The sequence below is a fragment of the Antedon mediterranea genome, chromosome 4 (assembly GCF_964355755.1).
Source record: "Antedon mediterranea chromosome 4, ecAntMedi1.1, whole genome shotgun sequence".
Taxonomy (NCBI): Eukaryota; Metazoa; Echinodermata; class Crinoidea; order Comatulida; family Antedonidae; genus Antedon; species Antedon mediterranea.
In genome coordinates, this window is record NC_092673.1 from 3,812,591 (window position 1) to 3,832,082 (window position 19,492).

General features: G+C 33.3%; 1 protein-coding gene and 1 non-coding gene across 7 annotated transcripts in view; one reads left to right on the forward strand and one right to left on the reverse strand.

Moving 5' to 3' along the window:
• Positions 1–1,030: 1,030 nt before the first annotated feature.
• Positions 1,031–19,492, forward strand: part of LOC140046344 (pleckstrin homology domain-containing family A member 1-like) — a 31,944-nt gene continuing 13,482 nt past the window's right edge. For 4 of the 6 annotated variants that reach the window (XM_072090961.1, XM_072090956.1, XM_072090960.1 and 1 more), the window contains exons 1-8: positions 1,031–1,173; positions 1,833–1,975; positions 2,678–2,734; positions 4,002–4,047; positions 12,259–12,356; positions 13,703–13,849; positions 14,464–14,490; positions 15,458–15,529. In XM_072090961.1, the coding sequence (XP_071947062.1) occupies positions 1,835–1,975; positions 2,678–2,734; positions 4,002–4,047; positions 12,259–12,356; positions 13,703–13,849; positions 14,464–14,490; positions 15,458–15,529 (588 nt within the window). In that variant the 5' untranslated portion in view covers positions 1,031–1,173; positions 1,833–1,834. The remainder of the gene's footprint in view (positions 1,174–1,832; positions 1,976–2,677; positions 2,735–4,001; positions 4,048–12,258; positions 12,357–13,702; positions 13,850–14,463; positions 14,491–15,457; positions 15,530–19,492) is intronic. The other 2 variants (XM_072090958.1, XM_072090959.1) reach the window with 2 other exon arrangements.
• On the reverse strand, positions 8,371–8,444 carry Trnav-aac (transfer RNA valine (anticodon AAC)). The gene has a single exon. It is a non-coding gene; the product is annotated as a tRNA-Val (tRNA).

The following is a 19,492-nucleotide window of genomic DNA, read 5'->3' on the forward strand; positions in this document are numbered from 1 at the left end:
AAACAAAATAGAACTTTAGACGTATATGGTTTATTGAGTTAAACTGTTATGTCCAGTCGAATTGTTTTTACTATGGAAGTTAGTACAGTTTCAGAATTGACAAAACAAAAATATAGAGGGAATTCGGTTGTTGGCAATCCAATAGGCACAAATAATGTTAATTTATTTCTATATAGCCTAGTCCTAATAATAATATTCCTTAAATTGGGCATCAAATCATGTGTGACGGTGGTATGTCCTACTACACGTCATATATGACATCATAGAAATATGAAAGACGTCATGACACAAAATCTGATCTTGAACTTGTAAAGGAAGTTTTAGGCCAAGACCTGACCAAATTGAAACATGATCAAATAACGTCAATGATCATGAGGAAGTTAATTAAATGGAAAACCATTCATAAACAGGCGTCGATAATTGCAACTTTTGCCTTTATTAATATTTACTATTAACATTAAAAAAAATAATAGGGGTAAGTTGACTCATTGAGTTACAGCGATTATAAATTGCCCCTTCCAGCATTTTTTTCATCTTTCTTTTTTTTTAAATATTAATTTTATGCCGGTCGAATAAAATAAACGAAAATATAATTAAAAGAGTGAATATTTTGTATTAATGAGTAGGCCTAATAATAGACTATGAACAAAACATGCCTCTATAGAGATGTTAAATAATATAAAAAAAATACCCGTCATTTTTCGACATTTTGAACTTTATTTGTTCATTATGAAAATTAAATTGGAAGATTATCGTGTATTAAATACAGAATAAATGAAAATAAATATTATTTATTGCAAAAATAAATGATGTCAAGTTAGTCAAGACAAAAAAGACTTTTTTTTTTAATTGTCGGTTTTAGACGGTAAATTATTTACTTATCGATTTGTGATCGGTTGTTGGTGTTGGTTGTCACTGTTAACGGTTTCTTGGTACGGTAATGGTTCGGTTTGTTGTTGGTTTTTGTGTACTGTCGCGAATAGTAGAAACCTAACAGCGCCACCTATAAAGGAAAGGGAGTTAAGTTTGGTACTTGATGCGGAAATACGAAAAAAGTACCGACAGTGTAATATATTGTTGTGGTGTGGGCATCTTGATTCATATAATGGTAGGAATTTAGCTGATAAATATTGTTTTTTGTTTAGTACGTTGGCTGAATAATTCATCAACCAGGTAGGTAAACGTCCCGTGCTATAATTAATACAGTTAAGTAAGTGCTTTTTAAAGTAGCATAAGAACACACCAGAGGCCAGTGTTGCTGTTTTGTTAATGGTGTTGCAGGGCCTGTACGTGCAGGTATTTTCCGTGTTGTCCTTCACAACTTTGCTGTTTTGATTTTTAAAACCGCAAGTCCTTTATTCAAGTTCATTTGGGTGTACAATATGCTTACTATTCTTCAGGTCAGTCGATATCATATTATATGTCAATGATTATGCTGACTGACAATATTATTATACTATAGTAGTACAGTTCAGTAGTAGAAATTCTAAATCTAAGTCTATAAAACAAAGCTTTAAGTTTTAACCAAGGACATTTAACAAAATAAGTAAAATATTGTATTTAAAACATAAAAGAAAAAGGAAGGCAAAAGCTGTACATAGGCATATAATTAAAATGACAATGCCAATGATTGAAGTAATAACATTTTTTTGCAGTATAAAAATTGCTTAAAAAGAGTTCTGTCAAGTTACGTATAAACTTTCAGGGGCCCGCAGAACCAATGTGGATCTTCCCTGACTTTGATTATAGTCATACGATTTGTTCGTCCAACACTAGATGACAATACAATATTTTAAAAAAATCATTTCAAAATGTGTTTTTCCTTCCCACAGCAATGCCATATGTAGATAGACACGGTCGGACTTGTGGATATGCAGACATTGAGGATCAAAATCAAGTTGGAAAATTTTATCGTCGTTATTTTATTATAGCCAACGATGTAGCTGCTTTTGAATATTATATGGACAATCCACTAGTGAGTGAAAACTATGTGTGATATATATTTTATATTTCTTCTGCCTAATGCAGGTGGTAAGGTGGGGTATTAAACTTCTTGTCCCAGTGTGTCTCTTGTAGGAGATAGACTGGTCAAAACGTCAACATTATCTGCATGATTTAATATGGTGTCCACCCAAAAACAGGTCTACTTAGCAATGCTTTAACATTAATAGACTTTAACTAACTGTAAATATTATTCCCTCTTTGAAAAAATTGTATAAGGTGTTGCATTTACGGGGTATATTTTCATGGTCCTGGTAGCACAAGTGTGGGAAAATATGGGGGAGGTGCAGGTTTTATATATATATTTCTGAGGATTTGATACTGTAGCACAAGTTGGACGGGCTGAAATTTGTAATTAAAGTCCCTGGCACGTCCTGTGTAAAAATGTCACGATTTATCTGACAATTTTGGCAAAGATTTCAAGTACTGGATGCTAAGCCCATTGAATTACCTTGAAATTAAGGCTAAAGCAAATTGCTTATTCACCTCTCTGGAATTACAAATCTCTTACATACGGCTGAAACTTCTTGGTTATACGGGTTTAGTTGTTTTTGTTTGGTTATATGCGACAATATGTTGGTGTACAATAATCATGAAAAACCAATAACCAGTTGTATACAAGTTGCAATATTTATATAGTAAAAATGAAAATGAATTAAACAAATATTTGTTTCAGAATTTACCAAAAGGATCACGTCCAGTTGGCCAAATTCTGTTGTCAACAATTTCAACTGTAAGTAATCATATATAAAATACTCTCACATCAAATGATAAAAAAATGTATGTAAATATAATTTTTATTTATATTAGATTTAAATGCCAAATAAAAGAAAATTATTTTTTTTATGTCCAATGAGATATTCCAGGATTTGAGATTTATTTTTGATGTGTGTCTTTACCCTCCTTTACTTTAATGTGATGTGTACTATTACTAAAAGTTCAGTTGCTGTTTATACTGTATACATCTCGGAATGAGTTGACAATGATAGTGCATTTTTTGGGGGATTTCTTTCTTTCTTTCTTTCAATTTGTTTAACTAATAACAACCATCTTTCATTTTTAAACTGAATATTTTTTTATGGTAAAAAATTATATATTTTTCATATATTTTTAAAAATTATTATGCTATAAAAATTTGAAGAGGGAGGGGAAAATGTTGTTATTTGGAGTTAGGTCAAACAGTAACATTTTCCAGCAGATGACTTTCTGGATAAATTCCAAATAGTTAATTTGTGTCCGCCAAGCTCTTTTTATTGTCATTATATAATATTCAAAAGGCCCCAAGGTTTAAATATAATGTCTTGCTTTCAGGTTTGTTAAGGTTTATTGTAAGTTTGTATTAGATTATTGACCTATATTATGTAGTTCTAAAGTTGTTCATGAGGCTTATGGGTCTATAGGCCTTTTCACACAGAACTTCGGCAATATTGCGGTAAGCAAGCCGGCGGTATTGTACAGTACAGTATAATTCCCAAGGTGTGCATATTGGACATTTATAATCCTCCATGGGGTCTCATCAAAGGTGATGTATTGGATAGGGTAATTCAAGGTCATACTACAGTTCTTATCAGGCTTACAGCTGGTCCCTATCATTATATAACAATTAACTTGATAGGTCACATGTGGTTTTAAAACAATTAAGCTGATTGGTTGTGATCAATCATCAATTTAATGGACACCATCATGCATCAGAAATCTCATGCACTGAGTGAGAGTAGATAAGCATAAAAAAGTTTAACATAGGCAGTTTCAACAGGACACTGAGCTCTCCTTGCCAAGATAGGAACTCGTAACTGTTCTTTAATTTTATGTCTTGCCGACAAATACTATCAGTACATACTCTCTGCGGTTCGCGCTGATCATGTCACAGCCACAGATAAACCCTTTGATCTCTGAAGCTCAGCATCCTTGGTTGAACTTGAATAAGTGATTATTTATACTGTACTAATTCTAAGTTACTTATGTTTATCATTAATTAAATACATTTTCTAATTTATTAGGCAAGAGATGCAGCCAAGTTAAGACCAAAAGAACAATTTTGTTTTGGTAAGTTTTTTTTTTCAATTTTAAACTAAACTTATTTTGTTAGCCAAGGACCGTTGTGGCTGGAGAAAGCTTGTAGTCACCTGCTCCGCAGCCGACGGATTTTGATGATTTAAACAAATAAAAAGTTTTCTTTTACTAAATTGTCTTTTTAACTACGCGCTTGATAGGACCCCATTGGAAATAAGTTGGGGTTTTTTTTCTCCTTTATGGGCTATTCTAGGTTTCTTGTGTTCTGTGCAATTCCTTGCTTGTTTCATTTTGTATTTAAAATGTTTGTCTTGTAATTTTATGTTGAAACCTGAATAAAATCAAATCAAATCATGATGATTTAAAGTAAAACATAATACCAAATGTTATTATGACTGCAAATCAATCTTTATACACAAAGAAGTGTTGTAGGCTTCAATTAAATTATTATTGAGCGAAGTCTCACACGATTATGACATTGGCCCAGTTAAAAATTCACAAAGTAAACCAAAATGTCACCGAGTTATAGATATGAATCACCTTCCTATAGGGCTAATGTGTACGTAATAGCCGCCGATTGCCAATACTTTATTCCTAGCTTTGATATCCTTGATTGTCACTATAGTCTGTTCTATGGTAAAATCCCGAACTGTCATTTTAGTAAATCTGACGCATTTTAAGTGATTGTGGTTAAAACTGCAACTGTGTGGGCAATCCAGGATTTAACAAGAAATATTTCTTACAAAAAACGCTGCTCGCTTATTGATAAATATTTTTTATTTCAAATGTTTTTGAATGTGTCATTTTATTGTCACATAATAGATAGTTATTTTACCTGAAAAAATGTAATTTAAAGCAACAAATACTTAAATTGTCTGTCAGACAATGGTTTTTGGGTTTCTTTTCATTTTTTATATGTGAATAAATATTACTTTTTTGTTACAGAAGTGAATACTCAATTCACTTTAGTTAATTTTATTGCTAAGGTCAAATCTGGGGGTCACTTCATCACCCTAGATATTTCAATTGTGAAGTATCCTATTACAAACACAAACTTTAATGGACTGTTTCGATAATAATTCAATGAATATCTGACACTGACAGTGAATATAGGGATTTGTAATTTTAGCATGACATGTCCTAATAGACTCTTTCCCAGCCGTTTTTTGGGTCTACTGTAGCAGCTGGAATCAATAAATCATAGTGGAGTTTCCATTTTCACAAAACTGTCTGTCCTTAGAACTATAACTGCTGCATGCTTTAGCTTCTGATTGAGTAGTCCTAATGGGACGTAGCGGGCTAGAGCAGCAGCGTGAAAATAGGTGAGGCCTTAAAAATGGTGAAATGAAGGGCTGAACTTAATTTAAAATGTCCTATCTTTTGCATAACAAGTTGCGAAATTTAGGGGGATGGGGGGAGGGAGCGAGCCGGTTGGTCCCCTCTTGGATCTGCCCCTGACACTTGTATCCTGTAACACACATCCTATCTTTGCTTATGTATTAGTTTACTGAGTGGGGTATAATGTCTTGTACCCCAGAGAAACAAATGCAATGATTCAGCATTATAATTCTGAGAAATTCCTCTGGACATGGGTAATTTATACCACAGGATATGCCCAACGCTGTATGTCTTGAAAGGGAAACATGTACACATTGAAGGACAATAATAAATTGTCATATTTCCAAGTACTATAGGCCTTTCAACTTTGATATTATAGGACTATCAACGTATAATCTGATTGCGTCATGCATTGTTGAACATTCTAATAACAATTCAACGATAAAAAGTGCGGATAAAAGACACTGATATAGTATATGCACTTATTGAGGCGTCACAATCGACCAATTAACACATTGCTTTCATATCAAGAGATTTTTTTATGATAGTCCAGCGACAATATTATACAAAATGCAATCAGAAATTGATAGAAAGGTAACTAATGTACTACGTATGTACATCAGTAGCTGGAAAGTAAATGAGATGTTTACTTACCTGGATAAACTGACATCTAACATCAGTAACCCCATACAATAATAGAACAGTCCAAACTTTATACAAGTGACCTGAAGCAATCAAATGGTGGGAGAAGATGGGATACATTCAGTAAATGGAAGAGTCTCATACTTTGAATTCTATTAATAGTTTTGAATTTGTTATTTATTTATAATGGGTAACTTCTTCATTTGAAGTCTGGTCTCCCAGAGGGTCCAGTTATGATCAGTGACTGTATACTAGTACACCAGGGTAACCCCCTACTCGTCTTGAAAAATGTACTAGGTCCTTTAAAGTGCACATGAGCTAGATGTGTACACTGGACCTACAGTTTATATTCTTTATCCGAGAAGACTTGTTTTACAACCAGAACCATGGAGCGAGTGATTACGGTTCTATTGTCTTAACCACTCGGTCACTCCTTCGCTCCTTGGATCATGGACCCACAGATAGTTGCTTCTTAAACTATATACAGGTAGCTCCATTGCTAAACTTTGTATTAATACATCCTTTGATAGTATACAAATACTCTCGGAGTGGAGTTGTGGCTTGGTGGTTATGATGCTTGACTACCACTCTATGGATCCTGGGTTCACGTCCCGTCACATTTCAGGATTTTTTCTAAGGACAAAATTACAACTCCACTCCCAAAGACTTTGTAATAAGACTTTGTTTATGTAGAGCATCTTGTGTTTGTTTGTCTTGTGAACCGCTGAGGGTCCCTAATGATCACCCTCATTAAATATGGTAAAAACAAACATTTAAAAAAAATTAAATAAATAAATATTGAATAGTGAGAATATTTCATGAGCTAAAAATTGACTGTTCTGTGTATATCAAAGAGGTGGAGCCTGATGTGTACTCAACAGTGACTAATGACATAATTATAAACCCTATCAAATAATGTTGCTATCTAATTTTTATTTCTTGAACATAGGTATTCAAAAACGCATTCTTATTCTTTGTATACTGTAGTACAGTACATTTGGATTTATAGCAAAATGGAATGATCTCATTTATCATATGTAAAATATAAAAGATCAGTTTTTCAGTCATCAGTTTGGCACAATTTAATTCTGAAAATGCTATTTTTGTTTGGATTAGGAATGGCTTAAGTCACAGACGCTATCTGTAGACCTACTAAATTTTGACCTATAAGAAACTATAAAATTCTCTTTAAATCAATAAGCGCTGTAAAAAGCACCTCAAAATATTCAGATTATTATACATTATCATATTAAGCTCTGTCTACACTATCAAACATTATGTGACAAAAAAATGTGATGTACCCATATATGGACATAATGATGTCATACCAATACCATATTTGGGCATATCACTACAACAGTATATTTGGGCACATCACACTTTTTTTGTAACATGAAGTTTGATAGTGTAAACAGAGCTTTATAAGGGATGAAAAACATCAATTTGTTGTAAAATCATGTTCTCTTTTGAAGCATCAAGGAAAAATATTGTGTATTATTATAAATTGTATATGTTTTGTAATATATTATAGTAATTCTTGGTTTTTTGGTAAAAATTAGAAATATTCTTGTTGGTTTTTAGGGAATTTTAACAAATTTCTTATAAATGTTACTAAATCTTGTATGTAGGCCCTATATCAGCATCCTATGTTAGCAAATTTCCTCAATTGAAAATTATGGGAAATGATGTTGTTTTATTGGTGAAATACCTCAACATTTTCTAGTACATTAGTACATCCCTTCAGCTTTGTGATAGAACGAAAGGTTAAATATTGTACTACATAAAATACAGAATTTAAACTAAATTTCACACAATCTTAAAAATTGCATCCACCATTAAAGATAGGCTAATTTGTGCCAAATGATTTACTTTTTCGTTTGATTATAGGATCTTTATTTTAAGATGGATGAAAAAAACACAAATTTCACAATTTATGCACCTGTCCCAATACCATTGTTAATAACATTCTAATCGTAATATAAAAAAAATCTGAATGGTTAATTTGGTGACCTACTAAATGCATATACCTGTATGTATAGGGTCACCGAACTTTAAGTTGATCAACTCATGCTAATTAATTTCCACCCATCTTACTTTATAACATCTTCATACTGTTGACCAACATCACTTAACTTTTTGGTGACACTACACCCTAATGGTTTAGGTTATCATTGCATTTCCATTTCATTTTCATTTAATGATTCTTTTGTCTACCCTAGTGAGTGAGAATTATTATATTGAATAAAAAATTTTTCATTTTTCATTTATTTATTCGACCAAAACACATAGAAACAGAACAGAAAAGAAACAAAGCACAATGGTCAGGTGAAACTAAAGCAAAAACAATTACTATAACTCAAAGAGTCAGTTGCCCCTTAGCTTTCGCCCGGGCTCGAACCGGGGACCTTCTGCGTGTTAAGCAGACGTGATAACCACTACGCCAAGAAGCCGCATATAATATAAATATAATATTATTATATCAATATAGTCAAATGCAACAATGATAAATTGTGAACCATATTACTGAGTCATAGAACTTGACAATTGCAACCACTGTTGAAGCCAAATTATTAAATTAAGCTGCCTGAAAAAACTGTAATACACATCAATGCGAAAATCAGGTATTCCCTGATAAATATCTCAAACAATAGCCGTTTTGTTCGGTTACTGTACAATCGCAACCTGTGTAAATTTATTTGTTGGAATTCTATAGAATTTACTAAATTACCTACATTTGTTAACACAATCAAAGTTTTTTTTATATACAATTTAATTAAATAGAGAATATTATGGGAGCACTGAACAGTGAAAGACCGAAGGGTGTGCATCCTGGTTGAAAATTGAATGAATGAAAAGAATAATAATCAAGAATTCATTTTATGTTGCTGTGTCATTTCAGAGAGTAGCGCACATTTTAATTTAATCAGGCCACACCCTATTTTTCCATAAAAGCCCTACTCACAGTTTAAAGCCCCATTCCCTACATTTTTAGATCTAATTTAAGGTCACAAACTACATTTAATGTAAAAATAAATACTAAATGGTCCTATTGCAATAACTTTTTCATCTTTGGTTAAATACAGTATGTGAAAAATGTGTTGATTCCAATAATTTAAGCGACCCGCTATAAATCCCAACATGCATTGTGTGCGGATTGATATTTTTTGATTTTCTTCTGTGATTCACTCACTCACTTTTGATTGATCGTGAAGGCCAAAACAAATGGAAGAATCATAACTTGTCAGCAAAAATACAGAAAGACAATTTATGCTGCTGACCAGCTAGGTCTCCAAAACTAAGCCTAAAGACCATACGACATTCACCGCGAGCTATAACACTGTGCACATTCTACATAAATACAGCATTACCTATTTATCAGAAAATCTCAATTTTTTAAGCTGATTTTCCACTAGGCGAATTTGTTCGCGCGAATCCAACGTTTCGAAGAGAAAAAAATCGCCTACTCTCTTTCCACTACATGAGCGAATAGCTGCGACGTTCATGTTCCTCGCGTGGTTGCTGAGCATTTCGATTCGCATGAGTGCTCATGAAAGCGTCATAGCTCATTTCCTGAGCTCTGATTGGTTGCGCAATATTTCGCTTCGCAAAAAGTAGAAACAATTCGAACTAATAAATTTCGCTGAAGCGAAAAATCAAAGGAACTAGAATTCGTCGAAGAAGGCAGTATGACATACAGAAACGCGAATACGCATGTGCATAGCATGACGCTTTCGATTCGCGCGAACAAATTCGCCTAGTGGAAAATCGGCTTTAATAAACTTAGCAATTTATTAGTAGAAAAAATTCCAAATAAGAACCCATGATATGATTGTAGGATGATGATTCATTCATAATATATAGAATGTTAAACACCACGATTTACCTCGTAAACAATGAAAATAAAATAGGTGTGTTGTGTGGAATAATGCATGCTTTATCATTTTTCTTTTGTAAAATTACCACATTATTTGTTTGGTTAATTCCACGATTATTAATCATGCGTATTACAAAAGATGGGAACTTCTGACAGGATGCCGTTTTGCGTAATAATTGTGTTAGTATTACAAACGTATTATTCATCAATTAAATCATACATTCTTGTGTTTGAATTTGTTACATCATCGTTGTGGATTTACACGACTCACTCTATACAAGGAAATGACAACAATTGGAAGAGCTTGGTTACTTCCTCATTTAAACAAGAACCTTTGGTGACTTAAGATTGATTGTATTGATAAATTCCTGGGACTCTCTGAGCCTCCTCTGGGATTTTCCCTTTCCCCTTTCCAAATATGATAAGGGCGTGCTATTTTTCCTAATTCTACTAATTATGCAATTTCATGTTGGTATATTAGTCATTTCATTATGTGCTTGTTATAAGCCCTTCAGGATAGTTGTCTTTCACAGCTTTCGTCTCTCCTCAGTGCTTCCTTTTTTATGTATCACTGAAAGTAAGAAATAAAATATGCAATTCAAGATACAGTAGAGCTAGAGAAGTCTAAAGATCTATCTGCACTATAAAACTTTATATGACAAAAAAAATGTGATGTGCCTAAATATGGACATGCCGACGTCATATCACTACCATATTTGGATACATCACACCATCTTGTCAAAATAGTTTGATAGTGTAGACAGAGCTTAAGTGGTGGTGCATATCAAAAATGGCACTACCCACCTGGCAACTTCATTTCTGCAACTATACTAGTTGAGTTAGTTGCAACATACTGTTACACATGGAAATTCATGATACATTTAAGAATGGTATTGAAAACTTCATTGGCATGCTTTCTGAGGGGGTTTCCCTTCTCCCTTTTCAAACAAAACAATCTTTTAAGAGGAAGTTGATAAATATTCTGGTTCAACTAATGCTTTATTGTTTGACACTTGGTAGGTTGTTTACTGTAATCCTAGTGTAAAGCTCTGTCTACACTATCAAACTTAATGTGGCAATAGATTGTGCCCATATATGGACACGATGATGTCATATCACTACAACTGTATATTTGGGCATGTCACCACCATATTTGGGCACATCACACTTTTTTTTGTCAAACTCATTTGTGTATTATTGTTTACGCAGAGCTTAATGCTATATTGGAGTGGAGCTGTGGCTTGGTGGTTATGATGCTTGGCTACCGATCTAAGGGTCCTGGGTTCAAGTCCTGTCATATGTCAGGTTTTTTTTCTCATGACAATTTACAACTCCACTCCCAAAGACTTAATAATAAGTCTTTGTTTATGTAGAGCATCTTGTGTATATGTTTGTCTTGGCGGGTTACTCGCTGTTGGATGAGTATGAAATAAAAAAAAAAAATAATAAAAAAAAAATATTGTTTGACACTTGAAAAGTTGTAATAATAACAATAATGATAATATCCTGGATTTATATAGTACCTAATGTTGTGAAACCTCTAAGAGCTGAACATTATTACCCAAGTCATCAAGACCTACCTTTGTTTGTACCTGGTTGTTTTAGGGTACAACATTTGAATGCTTAGTATAGTATAGTAAAATGCATTTATATTAATGAACATACTGATATTTCAGTAGTATAGGCCTACTGATATTTCAGTAGTATACTGTAGGCCTACTGTATGCCTTGGTATGGAAGAACAATCAAGGAAGGAAATGCTATATAAAGTAGGCCTACATCAAGAGAAAAGTTTTGGGTTGTCCCTGCAACAAAAGAGAAACAAAAACAAAATGTGTTACTATTTTTAGGCAAAATAATTGAAATTTTATATATTATATCATTACATTGCCTACCAAACCTTATACTCAATGTATTTATCAAATTGCATGAATTAGAAAATTGTAAAATTATTTTTAAACGTTTTAAAACGCAGTGAATAAATAAAGAGCATGAAACTATTTTTGTTCTATTTGGCATCATTCTTCTATAAAAGCTGTTTGCTTTTTCTTAGGAACAAAAATGAAATTACTAAAACGTCTTCTTCACTTTCAAATAACTTAGCATATACACATTTTCTTGGTATTATAAATATTTATTTTATAAAGTGTTATTATTAGGTCATAGGTTAAAATAAAATAATTGTTGAAAGACTTAAATTAACATACATTTTTACATGCATATATTTTCTTAAGAAAGAACTTCTGTTTTGTAAAATGTTACAGTTTCAACCTTCTGGCTATTTGTGGCTAATGTTCGTCTTTTTTTGGACAATAAATATATATCTGAATGAATTATTTATGGTACTGTATATGTTTCACAATGTATCTTGTTTTTTTAAATATTTATAGCTGTTAGTACACCAGATAAAGATTATATTTTGAGAGCTGATGGTGAAGAAGATAAAGTAGAATGGATGAACAAATTAAACAATGCAAGTAGGATACCAGTAAGTACAACAAACATTTGTATACACATACATTTAGCCCCTACACAGCGTGTAAGGACCTAGGCTTCTCACAGTTTTAAACCAAACGCCTTCATTTTGCCCCTTTTCACACACAGCGTGTAAGGACCTAGTTTTCTCACAGTTTTAAACCAAACACCTTCATTTAGCCCCTTTTCACACACAGCGTGTAAGGACCTAGGCTTCTCACAGTTTTAAACCAAACGCCTTCATTTTGCCCCTTTTCACACACAGCGTGTAAGGACCTAGGTTTCTCCCAGTTTTAAACCAAACGCCTTCATTTTGCCCCTTTTCACACATAGCGTGTAAGGACCTAGGCTTCTCACAGTATTAACCAAACACCTTTATTTAGCCCATTTTCACACATAGCGTTTAAAGACCTCTGCTTCTCACAGTATTAACCAAACACCTTCATTTAGCCCCTTTTCACACACAGCATGTAAGGACCTAGGTTTCTCACAGTATTAACCAAACACCTTCATTTAGCCCCTTTTCACACACAGCGTGTAAAGACTACAATGATTTCCATTTTCACTTTCATGATCTTCTTGAAATAATCTTTACTGCACTGTCCCGCTTCCTCTTGGATATATTTATAGATCAGTGTGCCAAGATGGTTGACGTTTCTATTTCTCAACTTTTATCCATTTTTATTATAATGAAGGGTGTCTGGCCTTTGGGACAACATGTGATAGATTTTAACGATTTATTCTGTTATATGTTAATTAGTAAACTTTCGTTTCGGGACGATAGATGAGGAATGAAAAGCTGCCAATAGTTGACAGGGAGTTATTGAAGTTTTTTCTTTTTCCTTTACTTCTATATAGCAAAAATGAGTCAACAGTTTTATAATAGAGGGAAGTTGGAATTGTAGAGTATGCCTCCCATCTTAAATTAATAAACAATTAATTGATAAAAGCAGCATTTCTATTTTATTTTTATTATTTTTGCAATGATATTCCTTAACAATCGATTGTATTAAATAAAAGTTTTTATATGGCGCCCTACAAAGAAAGAGAGAGAGAGAGAGAGAGAAATGTGCATCCCATAACTTTATTTATTTATTATCTTAATGTAACGTATATCTTTTAGTGGGCCTCCTATCACAAGCCCCTTGTGGTTTCCTGGAGGTCCTTTTTACCTTCTTTAAATTTGTTACTCCTTTTTGTTATGTGTATTGTTTTGATGGGATGAATAAAGAGATTGATTGATATGTGGTGTCCTGAACTTTTATTATATTTCAACATAATTAAAGGAAAAATGTAATTGTTAGCAGTTCAAATATGGCATTATTGGAACTGTATTTAGATATCTCATCTCATTTTTAGGTACCAAAACAAAAACTAGAAGAAAATGAAAATGTAGAAAATGAAAAAACGGATGATGATACATTAGAAGGAGACACACAAAATAGGAAAATAATCAGTTACAGAACAGAAATAGTTGGAGGTGTGGTAGTACGGACGCCAGTTGAGGTGAGTAGTACCCAACTATAATTAAATGTTATTAGGCCTATAATAGGACTACCTATCACTTGATAAAGGCTTGTTGATAATATGTGAATTAATGTGATTGATAGACTACTATTATTGGACAGATGAGGTGACCAAATTAACAAAATCATTAGGAATTTGGTAAGAACATATCTTACAATATATATTATGTGGAAAGAGTAAAAATATCAGGGAAGAGTGAAAATGTAAGCGAAGAGTGAAAATATCAGGTTAGAGTGATAATATAAGCAAAGAGTGAACATATTAGGAAAAAGTGAAAATATCAGGGAAGAGTGAAATATCAGAGAGGAGTAAAAATATAAGCAAAGAGTGAAAATATCAGGAAAAAGTGAAAATATCAGGAAAGAGTGAAATGTCAGAGAAGAGTGAAAATATCAGGTTAGAGTGAAAATATAAGCAAAGAGTAAAGATATCAGGGAAGAGTGAAATATCAGAGAAGAGTGAAAATATCACGGAAGATTGAAAGTTCTTCCTTGACTATATTATATCATCCAGTTTCCTGCCTACTTTTAAGAGACATGAAAACCAAGTTTGTTTCATAGGTACTCCTAACTAAACTTTTTCTATCTTTTTAGACTAGATATTCAAAAGTTGAAACAATGGTAAATATGGTATGTCCATATACACCATGTCATTGTGTCCTAAATTTACATCTACTGCACGCTTATAAGACCTTAAAAAAGTTGGTTTGCGGTCATAAATGCCAGGCCAATATTGCCTTTTACTTGTGGACATAACTGTATGAAAAGTGTAAGAAACCGATAAAATATTTTTGTACCCGCCCTCTCCGTTCTCAAAATAGAATTGTGGTCCCAACCCAATTCTTGATTATGTTATTAAATTGTTATTGTAATTCATATTTTGAATATTAAAACAAAAGTACCATTTTCACTTTAAAAACAAATCAGGGCAATGCTTGACAGCAAACAAAAACTTTTTTAAAGCCTGTATTTAATAGTATATTTTGAAGAAAAAAACATATATTGCATGACCTTTTCATTTCAGTTATTGTGTTACGTAAGTGTATAGTTGTTTAGAAATCAATTTAAAAATACCTTGAATCAGTGCATAAGCGTCGATAGGAATTTTGCAATGGTGAACAAAAGGTTTAAATTGTGGTGACCTATCCTCCCATCCAAATCTCATGTACACCTTTAGAATCTTTCAAAGAACAAAGAATTCCAGTTTGCCGCTTACATAATAGATTTATAGTTTTTCTATAGTCCTATCTGAAGTCATACCATACATGTAAAACAAATAGAAAAGAAATGTTGTCTATGAAAGAAGTTGTTAGGCAAAAACAGCATGTTGTTAGCGTGGGGAATGTGTCGGTTGTAATTAAGTGAAGGGTTTTAGTGAATATCTGTCACCTTTCAGCACAGTCGGACATTTTGGTTTTGGCCTCTGTTGACCCCGACAATTGAGGAAAGTTTTTTTCTGAAGCCGCCCAGTTTTCCAAAACCCATGGTACGTCCAAATTGCATTTAAAACAAAAGCATTCACACATTATACGCTATTTCTAATGGTTTGTTGATTTTGCATTTTATACATGGTCGCTGTCTTCTTTAGCATGACGAATCCACGTTAAGGTGGAATTCTCTTAAGCTTCTTCTCAAGACCTATTTTGAAATGAAAAAAATGGTAAGTTTGGTGTTTGAATAACAGCATGGTTTGCCAATGGTTCTTCAGTCAGAAATCGTATCGCATCTTGGACTAACATTCGTCTTGAAGACAAGCATCAATGTCTGAAGTAAATACAAGTTTCATAAAGACTGAATTGTGCCTTTTTGTAGCATGAATGTTTAATTTGTTCAATATGATTCCAATTCTCCGAAATTGTCAGATTGTAAATGCATTCTTCTATTTATCTATCTATCCTATCAATCCGTTCATCCATCTTTCTTTCTATCAATCAGTTCATCCATCTTTCTTTCTATCAATCCGTTCATCCATCTTTCTTTCTATCTATCCTATCAATCCGTTCATCCATCTTTCTTTCTACAGTATCTATCCTATCAATCCGTTCATCCATCTTTCTTTCTATCTATCCTATCAATCCGTTCATCCATCTTTCTTTCTATCAATCCGTTCATCCATCTTTCTTTCTATCTATCCTATCAATCCGTTCATCCATCTTTCTTTCTATCAATCAGTTCATCCATCTTTCTTTCTATCAATCCGTTCATCTTTCTTTCTATCTATCCTATCAATCCGTTCATCCATCTTTCTTTCTATCAATCCTATTAATCCGTTCATCCATCTTTCTTTCTATCTATCCTATCAATCCGTTCATCCATCTTTCTTTCTATCCATCCTATCAATCCGTTCATCCATCTTTCTTTCTATCTATCCTATCAATCCGTTCATCCATCTTTCTTTCTATCAATCCGTTCATCCATCTTTCTTTCTATCAATCCGTTCATCCATCTTTCTTCCTATCAATCCGTTCATCCATCTTTCTTTCTATCTATCCTATCAATCCGTTCATCCATCTTTCTTTCTATCTATCCTATCAATCCGTTCATCCATCTTTCTTTCTATCTATCCTATCAATCCGTTCATCCATCTTTCTTTCTATCTATCCTATCAATCCGTTCATCCATCTTTCTTTCTATCTATCCTATCAATCCGTTCATCCATCTTTCTTTCTATCTATTCTATCAATGCGTTCATCCATCTTTCTTTCTATCAATGCGTTCATCCATCTTTCTTTCTATCAATCCGTTCATCCATCTTTCTTTCTATCAATCCGTTCATCCATCTTTCTTTCTATCAATCCGTTCATCCATCTTTCTTTCTATCAATCCGTTCATCCATCTTTCTTTCTATCAATCCGTTCATCCATCTTTCTTTCTATCAATCCGTTCATCCATCTTTCTTTCTATCCATCCTATCAATCCGTTCATCCATCTTTCTTTCTATCCATCCTATCAATCCGTTCATCCATCTTTCTTTCTATCTATCCTATCAATCCGTTCATCCATCTTTCTTTCTATCTATCCTATCAATCCGTTCATCCATCTTTCTTTCTATCTATCCTATCAATCCATTCATCCATCTTTCTTTCTATCCCTCCTATCAATCAGTTCATCCATCTTTCTTTCTATCTATCCTATCAATCCGTTCATCCATCTTTCTTTCTATCTATCCTATCAATCCGTTCATCCATCTTTCTTTCTATCTATCCTATCAATCCGTTCATCCATCTTTCTTTCTATCTATCCTATCAATCCGTTCATCCATCTTTCTTTCTATCTATCCTATCAATCCGTTCATCCATCTTTCTTTCTATCTATTCTATCAATGCGTTCATCCATCTTTCTTTCTATCAATGCGTTCATCCATCTTTCTTTCTATCAATGCGTTCATCCATCTTTCTTTCTATCAATCCGTTCTTCCATCTTTCTTTCTATCAATCCGTTCATCCATCTTTCTTTCTATCAATCCGTTCATCCATCTTTCTTTCTATCAATCCGTTCATCCATCTTTCTTTCTATCAATCCGTTCATCCATCTTTCTTTCTATCAATCCGTTCATCCATCTTTCTTTCTATCTATCCTATCAATCCGTTCATCCATCTTTCTTTCTATCCATCCTATCAATCCGTTCATCCATCTTTCTTTCTATCTATCCTATCAATCCGTTCATCCATCTTTCTTTCTATCTATCCTATCAATCCGTTCATCCATCTTTCTTTCTATCTATCCTATCAATCCGTTCATCCATCTTTCTTTCTATCTATCCTATCAATCCGTTCATCCATCTTTCTTTCTATCTATCCTATCAATCCGTTCATCCATCTTTCTTTCTATCTATTCTATCAATGCGTTCATCCATCTTTCTTTCTATCAATGCGTTCATCCATCTTTCTTTCTATCAATCCGTTCATCCATCTTTCTTTCTATCAATCCGTTCATCCATCTTTCTTTCTATCAATCCGTTCATCCATCTTTCTTTCTATCAATCCGTTCATCCATCTTTCTTTCTATCAATCCGTTCATCCATCTTTCTTTCTATCAATCCGTTCATCCATCTTTCTTTCTATCCATCCTATCAATCCGTTCATCCATCTTTCTTTCTATCTATCCTATCAATCCGTTCATCCATCTTTCTTTCTATCTATCCTATCAATCAGTTCATCCATCTTTCTTTCTATCTATCCTATCAATCCGTTCATCCATCTTTCTTTCTATCTATCCTATCAATCAGTTCATCCATCTTTCTTTCTATCTATCCTATCAATCCGTTCATCCATCTTTCTTTCTATCTATCCTATCAATCAGTTCATCCATCTTTCTTTCTATCTATCCTATCAATCCGTTCATCCATCTTTCTTTCTATCTATCCTATCAATCCGTTCATCCATCTTTCTTTCTATCTATCCTATCAATCCGTTCATCCATCTTTCTTTCTATCTATCCTATCAATCCGTTCATCCATCTTTCTTTCTATCTATCCTATCAATCCGTTCATCCATCTTTCTTTCTATCTATCCTATCAATCCGTTCATCCATCTTTCTTTCTATCTATCCTATCAATCCGTTCATCCATCTTTCTTTCTATCTATCCTATCAATCCGTTCATCCATCTTTCTTTCTATCTATCCTATCAATCCGTTCATCCATCTTTCTTTCTATCTATCCTATCAATCCGTTCATCCATCTTTCTTTCTATCTATCCTATCAATCCGTTCATCCATCTTTCTTTCTATCTATCCTATCAATCCGTTCATCCATCTTTCTTTCTATCCATCCTAGTTCCTTCTTTCTTTCTATCTATCTATCTATCCATCCTCCTCTTACCTTCTTTTTATCATACATCTTTCTTTCTATCAATCCTAGTTCCTTCTTATCAATCCTAATTCCTTCCTTCTTTCTTTCACTCTTCCTTTTTTTCTATCCATCCCCCATCCTTCTTCCTTTCTTTTTTTCTTTCTATCCATCCTCCTCCATCCTTTCTTTCTTTCTATCCATCCTTCTCTTACCTTCTTTCTATCATCCTCCTTTCTTTTCCATCCTCCTCCTTTCTAACCATATATTTTTCTGTTTCATCAATTCATCAATATATTTACCCACCTACCTACCCAGGTTGGATGTAGATATTAGAAACATTTATTACCGTTGATTTTAGTTTTCTAGGATTGTGTTTAAACCAATATATCAATTATAATTAGGTTACAAGTGAACTTTCTTAGTTTCCTTCTTCTCCCATTTATTAATGCTTATTCATCCAACATAACATTACGTTCTGTATATGTGCCGTTCGTCTCCATTAAAGCCGCCAACTGGCTGAATGCCAAGTGCTTCACTATCCAGGGTCCAGAAGTCCATCAGCTAGGATATTAATAGTAGCTGCTGTTATTAGTACTGTACTACTACAACATTTATATTAATTTTAACAGATTTTATAAATATTTGTATATTGTGTTTATGGTACTGTAGATAGTGGTGTTCTATACATTGGTTTATATTATAGGAATCAATCAATCACTATCACATTGTGTAGCAAAAAGCAGTATATTTTATATCACATAGCTTGTACAATGTAAATTTAATAGCTATCGCGCTTTAATATATGATCTATTTTGGTTGGTAAAAGTTGCGA